The sequence below is a fragment of the Centrocercus urophasianus genome, unplaced genomic scaffold (genome assembly GCF_019232065.1).
Source record: "Centrocercus urophasianus isolate 14NV4802_14NV808 unplaced genomic scaffold, USGS_Curo_1.0 seq_9, whole genome shotgun sequence".
In the NCBI taxonomy this organism is placed as follows: domain Eukaryota; kingdom Metazoa; phylum Chordata; class Aves; order Galliformes; family Phasianidae; genus Centrocercus; species Centrocercus urophasianus.
The window spans coordinates 26,902,077-26,919,074 of NW_024885532.1; the positions used below are offsets into that span (position 1 = coordinate 26,902,077).

The following is a 16,998-nucleotide window of genomic DNA, read 5'->3' on the forward strand; positions in this document are numbered from 1 at the left end:
AAAGACATTTGTTAACATTTGTTAAATGGGGCTGTTCCTCTTCCTGATAGTCCTTCCACAGCAGCAGAGCTGTCATTTTGAAGTTGCATCTGAACTGCTGTAAACATTGTCAGAGCTAAAAATTTTGCAGCTGCAGGGAGTGGTGCATGTTGTCAACAGTATTTAATGGAAAGAGCTGATCTTCTGACTTTCTAAAATAAACTCCAAGAATCTAAGAAAAGATGCTCATAAAATATCCCATTTTGTGTATCTTTCTGTTAAGGCTGTAGTCTCTGGTGCTTTCTCATTTCTTTTGTTGTACCTGTAGTGTAGCTAATGGAGTCTCCTCAGTGCTGACAGCTCTGCACAGGGCTGTTTTAAACTCTGGTCTCTTGATCTCTTCTACAAATGCTAGTACTGCATTAACCAGCAGCTGCTAAATGGCTTCCAGAACTTCCTCCAATCATGAAGCTCTGACTTCAGCTGTGAATATGGCCCTATCATATAGCCTGACTGGCTAAATGCAGGCTAGCTATGTCTGTACTAGTAAATGAAACATGGCTAGGCTACAGCCTGAGAATTGCTGAAATACTTGTTTGCTCTGTAGCACAGCGGTGTTTTGTGCAGACTGTCACATATTAGCAATTCCCAGGGTGCGGGGCTCAATCCACATAAGGCACTTTTGGGCAACTTGGACATGACCACCTTGTTTTGGAGGGCAAAGAGCACAGCTGCAAAGATGCATGCTGTGCTGTTCCAGTTTGCTACAGGATCGGGGAGCTGTTCTTGTATTCCACTCCTATCACGCTTTTCTCAGGGACAGATGAGATTCTGAGCCTCCCAAGAGAGTTACTTCTCCGCTAGAGATGAGGAGCAGCAAGGAGCACAACCTACTCAAATGTGCTGGGGCAGCAGTGGGAGAAATAACTCGCAACTCTGGAAGTGGCAATAGTGCAGCTATGAGCTGCAGTCAGAAAGCAGTGCTGTGAAGAGATAGGGATGAAGGAAGAGAAGGTATGAGCTTGATGGGGAAATAGTAGCAGTGAGGTCACCACAAAGTAGTTTGGGAGCAATTGATCCAGCTGCCAGTCTGTTCAAATAAAAGTCTTCTTTTGGCTACAGGAAATCTTCTATATCTAGGCTGTCAGAAGTCTTAGGGTTATGTAGGATTCTCTGAACCTCATCCTTATGAGTTACAGAATCCACCTGTTAAGTGATTCAGCAGTGCATTTCTTTACTCTCCAGAAGCCAGTGTGCTTTTCATACATGTGTCCATCCTTTTGGGGCTAACTTTCATTATTCTAATCTGTCTCACTGAATCAACCACTCTGTGGCCATATCCATTAACTTTTATTCAGCATGAGTGAGTTATGTCAAAGATGGAAGGGACTTGCCCTTTCTCTAGTGACTTGGCAGATTCCTAGGCCTCTGTTATCAGAGTGCAGCCTGTGTCTTCATGCTTGCCAGGCACATCATAGTCTGTGCTAACCAGCACAGCCTGGATTGTGTGTAGCATTCCTTGTTACTGCAAGTGTCCCCAGTGGAGCTCCTCTTTGCAGGTCTGCTGAGCAACTAGTGCCATTTAGAAAAATAAAACAAAACAAAAAACAAACAAACAAACAAAAAAAAAAACAGTAAAACAACAAACCACAATTATTTCCTCTATTTGTGCAACTTCACAGCACAGCTAGGAGTCAGGTCATCTAGCATAAAGGAGATAGATAAAATGGATAGGCTCTGCTTCCCCATTGAAGAGCTTGTCAGAAGTCTAAATGTTTGATTTTCAGGGGAATCCGCAGTTCTAGAAAAAACTGCCTAAACATTTATCTCATTACTTTATTTGACTTCATTCACATATGGATGTTATAATATGCAGTGTTGCTGCAGGGAGCAGAAGCCTAAGTGAGCATTAAATTTTGACTAATTGCTTTACAAGCCTGAGTAGGACTGTGATCTGGTATCTTCCCAATTGGAAGACCACCTGATTATCTTACTGTTGGCCACGTGTTTGACGTCTGTGAATGGGCATGGAGAACAGGTGGATCTTACCAGAGAGTAGGCTTCCAAAGACAGGAGACTCTGCGAAGATGAGCTGATGTGTCACAAACAGCAGTGTAGATGCTGCACCTGGAATTAAAGGACGAAGCAGGTAGTTTACTTGCTAGCATCTGAAGTCACAGGCTCGGTGACCATGGGGACAACGAAGTTCCTAGCAAGAATTACAGCTAAAGAGAACAGAAGAGAACAGAGCAGGAAAGGCAGCAGCAGGATTTGGTACATCATTGACTGTATTTGGCTTCAATTGAACAAAGATCAGCATTTAGGGTTACACAGAAAGGATCCCTCCTGGCCCTTAATGAGAATGGAAGTTAAAAGGAAAAGATCCCACAGAGCGGTGACAATGCAGGTCAATTGTGAAGACCTGGTGTACTCAGTCAGTCAGTTTCATGCCTCTGGTCACAGTTCCTTCAAGATTGTTGAGCCTTGGAGAACAGCATCTGCTACCAAAAGAAAAAGAACCAAGCCCTTAGGGGATTTTTTCAGCCACAAAGAAAGAAATCTCTGTATTCATCACCACCACAGAGGCTTTAGCTCTCTAGGCAGCCAGTGGAAAGATTGACCGAGGTGGCAAAAACTGTGCAGCAGAGTAGAAATTAAAAGAATAGCCTGGTCAGAACTGGGAATGAGTTCAAGGCCTTGCAAGGCTAGAAAATTCCTCTTGCTGACTCACTCAGGGCAAGTCAGAGGCTTTCTCTGGCAAGTGCTGTTGACACATCTCGGTTCTCAGCTTTCATTTAGAAAAGGAGTCGTGCTGAGTTCTCACAGGGCTGGACTAAATTGCTTTCCCAGTAGTGGGGCCTGCAGTGAGGTACCTGTCCCCCGGCCCTGCACAGCATTACTCAGCACCACTGCTGGGTGCAAAGGGATCTCCAGAGTTATCCACAGCTACTGGTCAGAGCTGGCCAGGCAGCAGTGAACCTGGCAAGCATCACCCCAGTTCCATGGAGCAGCAAGGGGAAACTCCAGAAACAGCAGCTCACAGCCTGGAGCTGCTTTCAGGATCATGTGTTGGGAGGGATTTAGCTGACCAAAACCGCATCTGCAGTGGTGGTGGTGCCTTGTTCCTGTATAGAGCAAAAAAACCGAATGCTGAAGGAGTCTTTTTCTCTCCAATGTCTATGAAGGGGTAACAGGCTGAGATGTCAGTGCCTGTATTTTCTGACTAAGTCCTCCAAAACACTAGGGAGAAGTAAAGAAGCAGAAATAGCTTTCTCACCAAAGGGCATTACAGGGTGGCAAAAAAGCATCATCATGCAGATAGTGGCAGTTCATTGGTGACTGGCAGATTCCCAAATGGTGTGTGCCAGTGGTGGGGCAGGAGCATGGCTTAGCCCTGCAGCAGCATGGTGCCACAAGGAGCTGGACACGTGTTGGTGGTACTAGCATGGGCCTTTCTGTTTCCTCTGCCCCAGCTCAGCCAGTAGTGTGGTACACTGATCTCTAAGGAACACGTTCCTTCTCATGCACACGTTTTGCATTATTTCTGTATTATTTGCTTTGTAGCAATTATTCCACTCTTTCATTACACTGTATAAATGAGAGCTCACTGTAATTAAAAGGTGCTAGCTAACCTACCTAAAAAGAATTAGCCTTACCTTGACAGAGCTTTTGGGCCTAAACAATCTGTTAAAACACGTTCAAACAATATATTTGTGTCAGCATTTATAGCTAAAAGTGCACGTCGCTATTTGTTTCTGTAAGCTAGTAAGGAGAGACTGAAGGATTACTTGCTGCTAGGTTTTAGGCCAAGGAACTCTAGACACCAGGTCAATCAATACAAGCCCACTGTATTGTTCCAGTTGTTCGGAAAATTCATCCTTGTCACAATAAAGCAGATTGCCTCCTTATCTTCCTTTGTGGTTTAGCAATCCCCCAAATGAATCTTGGGGACTCATTTCCCATGCCTGTGTTTAAGGGCTTAGCAAAGACAATTAGGTGCTAAGTGAGCTAGTGACTAAGGGAACTCTTGGGGTATGTGAATTGAACCTTGTAGGTGCTATTCCCCTTCATCAACTACAGGGGGACCCAGTCAAAGCCTAAAATTGAACTCCCATATGCAGAAATATTTAGCAAACCTCTTTGTGTTCCAGTCTCAGGGCAACAGCTTTATAGGTAACTCAGATAGTCCTGTTTGCTGAAGTTCCTTGACTCCACTTGTGCTCTTGTTCTTGGTAAGTCAGAATTCAAAATTCAAAACCACTTGGGTTAACTTTGGGTTTCTCAGAGCAGTCATACTGCTACAACACTGACAGTAAAAGAGGTAAGTGAAGAAGCTGGATGAGGAGAGATTATTTCTTCTATTAGACCAGTTTTTGCATGGATGAATTTGAATTTCAGTTTTCTTGCATTTTTCTTGTGTTAACTATCAACCATTTACATTTGTCTCTTCATGCTAGATCTTTTCTAACAACTATATTGCAAGAATTAGATTAATATTGCTGCGATATTTCAATTGCCATTTATATTTCCTTTTAAAGATCCCACTGTCTGGCTGGCAGCATTTTCAAGTATCTGAAAACCTTTTAAATATAGTGTTTAGCTTCTGGTCTGTGCTTCTGTTTGCCAATCTGGTGGTAAAATAATGCATTGCATTGCTGAGCACTATTAATTGTTATTAAACTTGGCTTTGATTTTGGAAAAATCTGATGATAATATTTAGCAAACCCCTGATATAGTCATTATTTCAGGAAGGAAGAGAGAGATAATTTTGAGAAGGAGAAATATGCCATTTGCATTTCTGTAAGGAGACTATGCACATGCTGTACATGTGAATTTTATGGTACCTTGCTTACATTAGGAATGACACCTTATTTTGCACATGCAAATGTGGAAACTGTTTGCAAATCATGGAAAATGGTTGAATATCAGGTTTTGATTCTTGTTTTTGGACAGATTTGTTGCTATTAAATGGCTTGTATATACAGAATGATACAGGTAGCAAGGAATATATCTCTTTTTTATTGACAAAGAGATACACTTTCAAGAGTGTAATTCTGAACAGATTTTTTCTGTTCTTGTTTTTATTTTCAGTCCTACCTCCTGTACTTGTTCCAAGACACAGCGAGTTTAACCCTCACCTCAGCCTTCTTGCCAAGTTTCGAAATACTTCTCTGCACAGTGAGCCACTGATGCCTCACAATGCCACCTATCCTGATTCTTTCCAGCATCCTCCATGTACCCCTTTTCCACCATCACCCAGCCACATGTTCTCCCAGTCACCTAACAGCATCAGCTACCCCAACTCACCAGGAAGCTCTTCTGGACCAGGAAGTCCGTATCAGCTCACGGGTAAGAATGAGCTTTCAGAAATTCTGAATGAGGCAGTCAAAGTTCTTGCTAGGGCCTGGGATCACGAGCCAAATTTCTGTGCTCCCCCCCAGGCTGTAGCTATAAATTGGAATGTTGGACAGGATGGATTTGGAATGGCATTTCTTGGGACTGTTTCTTAGTATTGTCTCTCAGTCCTTCTGATGGCAAATCGAGGAGCTAAGATCTGTAACCATTCCACTCCTAGAATGCGTGAATTCATGATTACTACAATGGATAAGTTCAGGAAAGAATTAGGTTTGCCAAGACACCTTCTGCCCAGGGCTGCCCACCTAAGTTAGGCAGCTTTAACAGAGGTGGTGAGGATGGGACCTTTATAAACTCCATGGGAGAGACAGAATAAAATGGGGAAATTGGTACACAGAAATATTTTTTAATACAAGATGATCCCATTGACTATAAACTTCAGGATGTTAAGATGTTTAATAATTTGGTCCAAAACTTGGTTAAGCCAATAGGCAAATTCCCATGAATTTGGAACGTTTCATCTGTTCCACAGTTCTAAACTCAGCAGGGTTAAGTCATTCAGATCATTTGTTTTGAACTCCTTACCTGGTACTGCTCTAATTACTGAAAATTTGAATGTACCAAAAAGGTATCATACAACACAGCTGAGAGCTAGCTTTAATATCAAAGCATGGTTCAGTTTCACTTCTGCACTTTGTTGTCGTTCTGAAATAGTTTCAGTGAACTCAGCTTGTTCAGAAGGATGAATTCAGGTCAGAATCTTGTAGATTAATGTTTTAATATATCAATTACAAAGTATTTGAATTCATACATTTAATGATATGGTATTGTGATTTTAAGTACAAGAAAGATGTTTAGTTTTACAAGGTATTTGTAGTATTTGAACTTCCTTTAAAGCCGGATACTTTCAACACATTTTCCCTTCCTTGTACATTCAATTAATTGTTCATTTCTTCTCTAGATCTGTAGTTCAGATCATACTTAGCAACATCCAAATTCACAAGCAGTAGGACTTGTTTGTCTTCTCCCATTTCTTTATTTCACCTCTCTGTAACCAAGCTTGATTTAGTGGAGCTGGTCCTGACAGGTAAATCAGGACCATTGCAAAGTATATAATGACTCTGACTCGTGTAACTTAACTGAACTTGGGACCTTGCAAAGCTACTTAAAATGTAAGTGGCTGAGCTGGAACTTCATTATATCACAGCAGAGGGAATGCTGATAAACATAATTTGCCTGTGTAACAATCAGGGTTGAACAACTATCTAAAGCAAACTAGGATTGTATCAAGAACCTTGAGTGGGATTGATAAGACCAAACAGATGTCAGCAATGCAAATTTCTACATCTGATGCAATTGTTTATTTGTTCTCTGCTCTGTAGTCAGTAGAGAAAAATAAGCACTCCTAGAACAAGATTCATTTCATCTTAAAGTATTTGTCTAAAACTGCTAAGATGCATTGTGTATAAAGCGAGCATATGGAATGCTTATAATAGACAGCAGAAATACTTGTACAACCTCATTATTTCCTTCCTGTAACTTAATATTATCATCTTCCATTGTTTCTTTATTTTTTATTACTTTAACATGCTGCATTTCTGTGGGAGGGTTATGCCCTATATATGTTAGGGATATTGTGTAGTGTATGAGATTCCTATATCATGGATACTACTTAAATAGTAAATTAATAGTAAATTAAGTTAAATTAATAACATTCCTGTGCAATGTGTACTTGGAAGGTTCAGTGGTTATGTTATGAGACAGGCCACCTTTATCCACTCTGGGTGAATCTGTGTTGTCTCGAGGGTCAGCCAACAGCCCATACACAAGAGGAAACTTCAGCCTGAAACTGGGATAAACTCTTTAAAGAGACCCATAGCTTTACAGGTTCAGTTATCACTGTAACTTACACATGAGTTTCTGGTCACTACATACTTTCAGTGTTTAACACTGAATGTTTAACACTGACATTTTCTAATGTAAAACCAAAGTCACTTTTTCTTTGGCTTTGTAAAGCCTCCTGTTCTTGAGAATCTTCGCTGCAGAGAACCACCTTCCATTTTCTATCTTACTATGCCATGAAGGAAACAAACCAGGAGCTAGGCACACTGTGGGTTGGTACTTCTTCATTCATTGCTGTATGATAGGATGTCATATAGCTAGGACAGAAGTTAAAAGGACAAATCTGAAGGAAGTTTTGCCAAGTCTCACTTTAAAATAAAAGACTTTCCATACACTTTCTTTGTAGTCTGTGAAGAAAGAGAACTTTCTCCTTGAGAGGAAATTAAAGTTATTTGCTGCTGTTAAATCATCTTCTGCAAGGATTTTAACATTTAGGAGAGAAGCCTGGAATTGAAGGATCAAACAGCTTTGCTTTCTTAGTATAACAGCTCTTATTATCAGAAAACTTGGCATGATGGTGGTCTGAGCCTGAGGCCATCCTCTGTCTGTCCCTCCTTCATCAAGTGTACAGAATCCAACGTGACTGCCCTTCCTTACCGTTCTTCCTGAACATGTGATGGTCTTACTCTGGAGGCTGGGAAGAGATGAGATTCAGATTTGTGCTTTGTTTCAAACCCTTCTGTAGCTAAACAAATCTGAAGAAGTGGTATGTATTCAGTAGGAAAGGCTGGGCAGAATTTACCAAGGTATTGATTTAGATGTCCTATCTTCTTTTTTTTTTCTTTCCTTCTCTCCAATAGTGGAAACTCCACCCCCACCCTACCACGCAAGAGAAACTCCAGGAAGCCACAATGGGCGGTCAATGGATGCAATAGCTGAAAGCCAACTAGTACTGTCTTTGCCCAATGGAGGTAAATCTGCCGATGGAGAAACCGAAAGTAAATAACTTTATACTGTTTTTCCAAGAAAAATTGCTAAGTAGTAAAGCATTATTCAAACAACAATGTTCAGTGATCTGTTATAGTAGGTTTCAGACGGCTTTGAGGGTTAGGCTGTGTATTAAATCCATCCATTAGCTAGGAGAATAGGAAGATCTAAGAATTCAGTGACTTACATGTGAAGTGAGAGAGATTAGATTCTTCTTGAAACCATGAACTACTGCAGTTAGAAAGTTGTTACTGAAAGCAAACACTGTTATCTACTTTGAAAAGATAAAGATATAAAATCAAGGATGGGGAGTAATACAACACAAAAGAACACTATCTAAATCAAAACTGATTTCTTTATCACCATCAGTTCTAAGTTTCATGTACTTTAAAGTCTTATGTTTGGAAACTTTCTTATTACCTTCATTGTATTAATGTTACATTACCGGCTGGCTAGAATATAAAAAGACATTCTAGTGAAGTACAACTTTCTGAAACACTGAGGAACATGTCTGTATCAGAACTAGAGGAGAAGGAAGTTGAGGTAGTGTTAACAACAGATGAGTGCACAGAATGGCTAGGTAATTACTAGCCATCAGACACCGATATTTTTAAATAAATTGTTGAGGCTTTAATCTCCTTAGCATAATTTACATTCCCTGATCACAGCCGTTGTGAATCTTGGTTAGAAGTTTACTAGAGGTTATGGGCAAAGGTACTCTGGGGCAGGAGGTCTCATATACCTGTGGTAGGCAAGCAGAATAAAGTTTCCCAACAATTCCTGTAGAACAAGTGAGTGTTCAGAGATTCTTTCATGTTTTTAAGTCCTTTGCTGTCTCTGTGTTAGAAAACCTGGGTAGAGGTAGATCCGAAAGAAATGAGATGAGATTTCTACTTACAGACCCACATGGAAGTGGAAAGCCTCAAAGCGTGCAAAGAAAGAAAGGTGGAGGGGAGGAATAGATTGATTACTTCTGAACTCCAGCATTTGATACTAGACTTAAGACTTGTCTCAGTTTTGATTTACTTTGAGCCCACCTGTCATCCCTAGCTCCTGCTGGTGTGCAGAGCGGATGTATCCCCTACTACTTTCAGTGTAGAGATTGGGCCTCAGTTCAGCAAGGAATGTTAGCATGTGCTTAATTTAATGCGTTAGGGTTACCGCTTTTTTGAGAACAAGTGGGGCTTCTCAAAGACTCATAGTTAAACTGGTGTACCAGCTTTTGCACATTTTGGTCATAACATTAAGAAGCGGAAGCTGCTTTTGAGATTGTCTGACATTAACGACTGTTTAGATGAAGAGCTGGGAGCGTGGGAGGGACAGAAGGGAGGAAAAGAGACAGAGAATGATTATCTGAAAGAATACTACTAAGACCCCAGCAGCTAATTAATTTTGTTTCCTACAGATTTTCGGCCTGTTTGCTATGAGGAACCACAACACTGGTGCTCTGTTGCCTACTATGAACTCAACAACAGGGTAGGAGAGACTTTCCAGGCTTCCTCTCGAAGTATCCTTATAGATGGATTTACAGATCCCTCAAATAACAAAAACAGGTTCTGCCTGGGACTGCTCTCAAATGTAAACCGCAATTCTACCATTGAAAACACCAGGAGACACATAGGAAAAGGTAAGAGCAAATTCCTTCTCCTTGGGAATATTCAGAGCTCAGGAGAACCATACAATGGTTAACAATTCTGGCCGTTAACAATTCAAGCCGTTAACAATTCTGGCTGATTTGTCTGATATACTTTTCTTAAAACCAAAGCTGAGATTATTTCTGAAGCAGAGGGAGTTGATTCTTTTCTGACTGAATAGCAATCAGCAGAGTATCTACTTACAAAAGCTATTTACTTGGCCAGCAAAGAGAAAAATGTTGTTTATAGTTGTAAGTTCTAATTTAGCAGTATGTATTTTCATTTTATTTATTAGAGCTTCTAGCAACTGGGAATATTGCCATTGAAATGCCACTAAAAGGATAATTGCTGGTGCCTCAGGGCTGGTTCTTCTACCACCAAATAACAAAGGGAGATGGATGAAACACTTAGCAGTTGAGTTATTTAGTTGAAAAACTGTACAAGAGTTGCCTTTATAGATTTTTTTCCCCTAGCAACGTAAGGAAATCAGTCCAATCTGATTCCCTGCCATGTCAACTTCTCACTGGTAACTCGAAGTCTTGGGTTCTGCCTCCAGCAGTTCTCCTTGTATGCTCCACTTCTGGTGTGTGCATGTCCTGTGCACACAAGATCATCTGCTATTGGTAACAAGTAGGATGAGGCCATACCTGGATACACATGGCCACACTCGCTCCATCCCAGCTTGCGAGAGTAGGATAGGGCTTGATATTCTCCCAGAATTTATTAGTGTTTGTGGCAGTGAGACAGAAGCCCTGCACTGGTCACTTCTCTGTGCAGTTGAAGCTTTGCCTCCTCTATTATATCCAGTCTAGACTCATTATCTTGCCAGACCAGCCTCTTACCTGTAGCATCCTGGGAATGGATTCCCTACTGGGCTAATTAACTCTTAATTGTTTCACTCCTATTATCTTGTCAACCTCACCTCATTTCCTGGGCCTAGAGCAATACTTTAATTGACTCTTGATAGCTTAGTGTTAAATGACTGAGTACGAGGAAGGTCTGAGACAAATGTGACATAGTTTTTACAAACAACAGTGAATCTGAAGGCTGAGAGATGTACTCAGCTCTCACACTTTTCCCCAGAAGGAAAAAAGTACCTGTGTTACAGAAGTGTGAAGGGGGTGTAATGCTACACCAGTAAATTGATGTGAGCAGTGGAAATGAGTTGTACATCTAGATGGCAAAGCTTCTCAATCAGCATAATCAGCATAAGCTGCCAAAGGGGTATAGATCAAAGCTGAGCCCGGCCCTAAAAGAAGAACAACAAAAAATCCCAGTCGAAGCTGTTATTTGAGGATCTTACATCCTGCGAATTTCTGCCCCAAAATACAAAGAGACAGAACAGGAAGAATATGAGGTAAATGCTTATGCTAGTCTTCGTCCTTTCAAATCTAAAGATGCGTCTTCATTGATTAAAAGTTCTTTTAAGTCTTACACTAGGAATCTGCCCAAGGGAAGGGAGCAGGTTGCCTAGAGAGGAGCTTAGTATACCTGAGATCCTCAATGTTAATACTTTTCTCTGTTTATGCAAATCTTAAGAAAACATGTTTAAGTGGAATAGAAGTGGCACCAGTATGGGCCTGCAGAAGAGCACAGAGCAACTCTAAGAGTGTGTAGTTCAAAGGCACACTGGACAGATGAAAGCTGCTGAAATTGATACAATTGTCACATGTTAACAAGGAAGAAAAAGGAGTGAGTAAACAAGATTAGCTCAGTAGGATAAGGATATGCGATTGAATTGTCATCTAGTGTATCAGCGTGAATCGGTTTCCTGGAAATACCACATCAAAGCTAAAAACAATCCAGAACACAATGCAACATCTACTAGCAATTGGATCTGTTTCAGCAGTAAGACTTCAAGGACAAAAAGGAGACTACTGATCAGAGAGTCAAAAAGAATTGGATGCTTGGAACCTGCTGAGTCTCCAGTTTCTGCAGAGGGCAATGAGATCCTGCTAAAACATATAGGCCTTGGATTTGGTCTTTTACAAATATGCATTCAGCTGGTTGGCTTCTTCAAGGTGCTTGTCTCCAGTGAGTGAATAGCAGAAGAATGGAAATATTCACTAACATTTCGTTACTGCTGTATTTATTGCTTTTTTAAGAATCCACAAGGAAAAAGAAAATCAGAGCCACTTTCAGAATGACTTTGGTGTTTTTGTTATTGTAGTATGCAGTTTTGGTAATGCCTTTGAAAGCGTTGGGTTTGGTTTTTTTTGTTTTGTTTTGTTTTTGTTTTTTGAAAGTTAGTTATTCAGTGTGAAAATGTAGCCCTTAAAGCTTCGCACTTTAGCACCCAGAAGTGCAGTCACTCTAAATCAGTCATCACACCTGAAGATTCAGAAGGAGGTGAACACGTGTCCTTATTCTTCCCTTCCTTCCCTGTCTTCCTTCTCAGTCTATTTCAGGAATTTACCTGGTCTCCATCAGTGTTAGCCAAAACCTTTGTGATTTTACTATCAGTGTCCTTCCTTTTCATTCCCCTTCCACGGGGTGGAAAGGAAACATTGGTCAAATCATAGCAGATGCATCTCTGTGTGCATCTGAAGCTGCTGACTGGTCGGTCTAATGGAGCTGTGGTCTCACCTATGTTCTCAGTGAAGTACCAGCTTGTGCTGTGAGCCACACCCCCTCACATTTAATATGAGATCTCATGGGTACATAGAGGTAGAATTCAAGTGATGGCTTGAAGACAGACTGAGGTTCTTGTCTGAGTCACACTGGAAGTGTCTGGGAGAGCATATTTTTCCCAGATCCTTTTCCCACTCAACCTGCTTTTCCCCAAGTCTTTCCCACTCCTGTTCAGAGGCTGTTTTTCTTTTAAGGATGTGCTGCTGTCCCTTGCTCTCATGACCACAGAATCAGGAACAGAGACTGGGAATATGTAACCAGTCATTTTTGTACAAAAGACAACAGGAATAAAACGAATTACAACTGAATTAATAAAGCATAGTTATCACTGGCTTTGCAGACATTACACTTAGACTCTGTGAACATGTGCATTTGTATGTAAAGGTGTGAATGCCATCTCTGGGAATAGAAAGGAGAATTTTATTTTTATTTAGTGGTGGTTTTTATGAGAAGAAAGAACAGGGTTCTTCCATCTCTCTTGCCCATGGGAGAGGTTAATCTTCCCTAATCTAGCCATGGGAAGGTTGAACGTCTAGGTATCTTCACAGGGTGACTCGGTCCCTTTCAGGGTGTGGTTTCTTGCTCACATTTAAGCAGTCTAGTTCCCTATTGCCATGCTGGCACTGAAGAAGATCTCATTGCAAATAGATCTTTGTTGTTGTTTTGTTCTGTTTGTTTTTAAGTTTATTAGTTTTCACTGGGTTCAGTTCCCTGACCTGGGTGACTGCCTGGTCCCCAGACACTGCTGCAGCTTGAAGGCAGGTGTGGGAAGAAGTAGTAAGAGCAGGGGAAGAGTGAGCCTTTACTGCACCAGCTCAGACTTCCATCATTTTGAGTTGGCTGTGAGCCTGCAGCCTGCGGTGGACGGAGTGAATCGACTGGTCACACTGCCTCTCATCTACCAGATAAGAAAAAAATGCTTACACCAGTTCACATATATATTCACACAAGCAGACATCCTGGGTGGATAAGAGTCCTTGAATGGATAGAAGTGCTTCCATCTTCCTTTTTCCAAGATGTGGTAAAAGTTTGAAAGTTAACGTTTGTAAGTCACTTGGACACTGAGAAGTTCACCAGATCAATTGTTTTCCTGATAAAGTTTGCATTTAACAAGAAGGATTTGGTGAGTAAGTCAGGGTCGTGCAAATGTAAACACGTGGTTCTGTATGACTTGAAGTACACACCATGTGTGTTTGAACAGCATGTGGCAAGACCTTGTAGTAGAGCGTAGCATGCAATGAAATGGGTCTTGGTCAGCGTGCGTGTGCTCAATGGTGGTAGAGCACAATAGATTTGGATGTGTAATGTGTAACAGATTTGTCAGTTCTTTAACAGATTTGATCCACACTTTAACATGGCTGGCATATGTTTGACATTTGTGTGTGTGTGTGTATGTGCATGTGTGTGTCATAAAGTACCATGCTAGTGAATTAAAGAAGTAATCCAGTCCTAATAGGGAGATAAAGAATTTTATTCCTGTACTCATACCTTGAGATATTGTTTTTGATAATTTCCTTTTAATGCTGATGGGTCCCTTGTACAGATATAAGGATGTAGACAAAGTTTTCTGTCTTTTAAATGGCACTAAGTTCCTGGAGTGATGTGGGTTTATATGCCCACACCAATTAAATAGTTAAAGAATTCAGAGAACCAAACCAAGTTACTGAAATAAAACGTGTTGTAAACAGTGGAGAAATAATACCTGTCTTGTTTTCTTTTTCTAGGTGTTCATCTTTATTATGTTGGTGGAGAAGTGTATGCTGAATGTGTCAGTGACAGCAGTATTTTCGTGCAGAGCCGCAATTGTAACTATCAGCATGGTTTCCACCCAGCCACTGTCTGCAAGATCCCCAGTGGCTGCAGCCTCAAGATCTTCAACAACCAGCTCTTTGCCCAGTTGCTTGCCCAGTCAGTCAATCATGGTTTTGAAGTAGTGTATGAGCTGACGAAGATGTGTACGATTCGAATGAGCTTTGTTAAAGTAAGGATTCTTTGTTTTCTCTTGCCTTTATGAAAAGGAGAATCCCAGCACTTGCTAGCTTTAGTGCAAAACTAGACCATATCAAGTCCTTCCCAAGTAGAGATATGCACCCAAACTGCAAATTGCAATCCAGAATTCTTGTTCTCCAGTATTGCCTTAAACTTGTAGGTACTAAAAATCAGTAGATTCTGTGATCAACCTAAGAACTTCATGGACTCTAGAAATAAAGTATCTTACAGATTCATACAAAAACCAAGCAGAGACTGAAGCCCCACTGACTGCATAAGGAGTTCAGCTTAGCAGTGAGCTTAGCAGTGTGTAAACAAAGCACTTAGGCAGTTGTGACCTCTCTTACTGTTACTGTTTTGCAATAGAGTTTGATAGAGCCACACATCTGAAAAAAAAAAAAAAAAGGTCTTTATGTCTCCAGTCAAATTTACAGTCCTATTACTATAAACTCGTATATACATGGTCAGTCAAGAAATACTAGGTCTTCCCACTGAGCTTGTTGGGAATAGTCATTGTTTGCCACCTGTCTGATCCCTGCCTCGAGATTATCTTAATTCCTGATGGCATTCACACTGGCAGTCACACAAACAGAAGATCTTCTTGTGAGCAGAATACAATGCCCAAAAGAACAACTGATTTTCCCCTGATTAGAAGAGATAGTAGGCAACCAAAGCCTTTGCAGTTTCCATGTCTTTGAAATCTGAACTTTGCAATGTGATTGCTCTGTGTGCAATATATTGGTCTTTGTGGGAGTTTCTTGAATCTTCCAAATGGCCTTCTTACTAGAATATTTATCGACCCTTTTTAGTATTCAGGATTTACTTTGGTGTCTGTTGTAGCACTTAAACTTCAGAGAATAGTGAATGCTTCAAGACTACAGACATACTAGACTGTGACTTCCTACAGTGCTGCTGGGAAGAGCTGGCAGCAATGTTCAGCCTGCAAACTAGGAAAGGTGCACCATTAGAAGCAAGTTGGTCCTATTAGACACCAAAAGAAATGGCTTGAGTGTGTCCATTCATCATGCAGATTTGGTTCCAAACAAATGAGTGAATCAAGCCAATTGAATTCACATCTAAGAGATAACAAAATTACTTGAGGCTCTAGCCCAGTTCTGTTCTTCCACAGTTCAGTTCTTCCATATTCTGAACAGCAGATGAGTTGAGTCCCACACAGCTTTCTGGTTCTGATTCTTTCCAGCCGTCCCTAGGGACCCATCTGCATAACTGTGAGAGCATTAAGAATGCCCTGTAACTTTTCCCAAGAGTCCAAACCATGATCTCCATACCTGTGACCATGGTGTTGCTTTGTTCTTGGGAAGGGACTGGTATCTTGTTCACACGCAAGCATTACGGGAAAAAAGAGAGCAAGAAACCCAACAAGCAGCCTTTTCTTTAATGGAAGACATGAATGGGCATGTTGTTTATTAAGGCAGTATAGCCAGTTATGCAATATTTTCATTATCTCAGCAACTCAGGGGCAGTCTCTTTGATGTGTTATCTGCCTCCAAGCCCAGCATGGCAGCAAAAAGTGGTGGCATTGATGCACTAAATAATATTGCTGCTATGTTATCACCTTGCTTTGTTGAAACAACAGCAGCCACTATAGTGCCTCAGGCACCAGAAGACCAGTGTACAGAGTTATTTTGAACCTTTTCCCATGACCTTTGGAACATGACTATGCAAATGTCAACTAGACTCTTCCTGGCCCACAAAAACTCTTTCCTGTACTCATTCTTCTCAAATGATTTATATCCCAAGGTATGAGTCTTGGTGTATTTAGTTCTGGGTCATAAATACTCTTGGGCAGGGGTATGCAGTGGACAGAGGAGCACGTTGTCTGTCAGATCGCTGGTCTCAAACTCCTACACAACCAATGCTTGAGCTGGGAGGGAGGGCTGGGTATGCACCAGATCATGAGAAGCTTGCAAGGACCGTGCCACTCTCCGGAGGCAGGACATGAGAAAAAGGGAAGTGAAGCTCCTCTCCTCTGTGATACCCCTAGCATGCCCATATAGCAGCTGAGAGGAGCTCGACTCTCAGGCACATGTGCAGGGATCACCAGGGAGAGCAGGTAATAATTGCCATCCACACAATGCTGCTGATAAACCCAACAAAACAAGGTCAGCTGTTGTCCCTTCTCCACTGATGAGACACCTGATGCACAAAACAGAGGATCAGAGTTCTCCACTAAACTGAGAACTGAATCCAGTGTCCTCCCTCCCACATTGCTCCAAGTTCTGGAGCTGAGGGTATGACCCAGCAGGCTTGGTCCTACTCCTCCACATAAGGCTGGAGCTGGAGCTGGAGCTGGCCAGAGGGTAAAACCACAGAATCACAGAATAGAATGGAATCATTAAGGTTGGAAAAGAATACTAAGATCATCTATGCCAACCATCAACCCATCACCACCATAGCCACTAAACAACGTCCCTCAGTGCCACATCTACACAGTTCTTGAACATGTCCAGGGATGGTGACTCCACCACACCTATGGGCAGCCTGTTCCAATACCTCACCACTCATTCTGAGGAGAAAATTTTCCTAATATCTTACCTAAACTGCTCTGGCACAATCTTAA

General features: G+C 41.4%; 1 protein-coding gene across 6 annotated transcripts in view; it reads left to right on the top strand.

Moving 5' to 3' along the window:
- The window catches only part of SMAD9 (SMAD family member 9), a 62,187-nt gene that overhangs the window by 37,275 nt on the left and 7,914 nt on the right, over nucleotides 1-16,998 (top strand). For 5 of the 6 annotated variants that reach the window (XM_042838718.1, XM_042838717.1, XM_042838719.1 and 2 more), the window contains 4 exons: nucleotides 5,071-5,328; nucleotides 8,037-8,174; nucleotides 9,569-9,790; nucleotides 14,153-14,409. In XM_042838718.1, the coding sequence (XP_042694652.1) occupies nucleotides 5,071-5,328; nucleotides 8,037-8,174; nucleotides 9,569-9,790; nucleotides 14,153-14,409 (875 nt within the window). The remainder of the gene's footprint in view (nucleotides 1-5,070; nucleotides 5,329-8,036; nucleotides 8,175-9,568; nucleotides 9,791-14,152; nucleotides 14,410-16,998) is intronic. The other variant, XM_042838722.1, reaches the window with a different exon arrangement.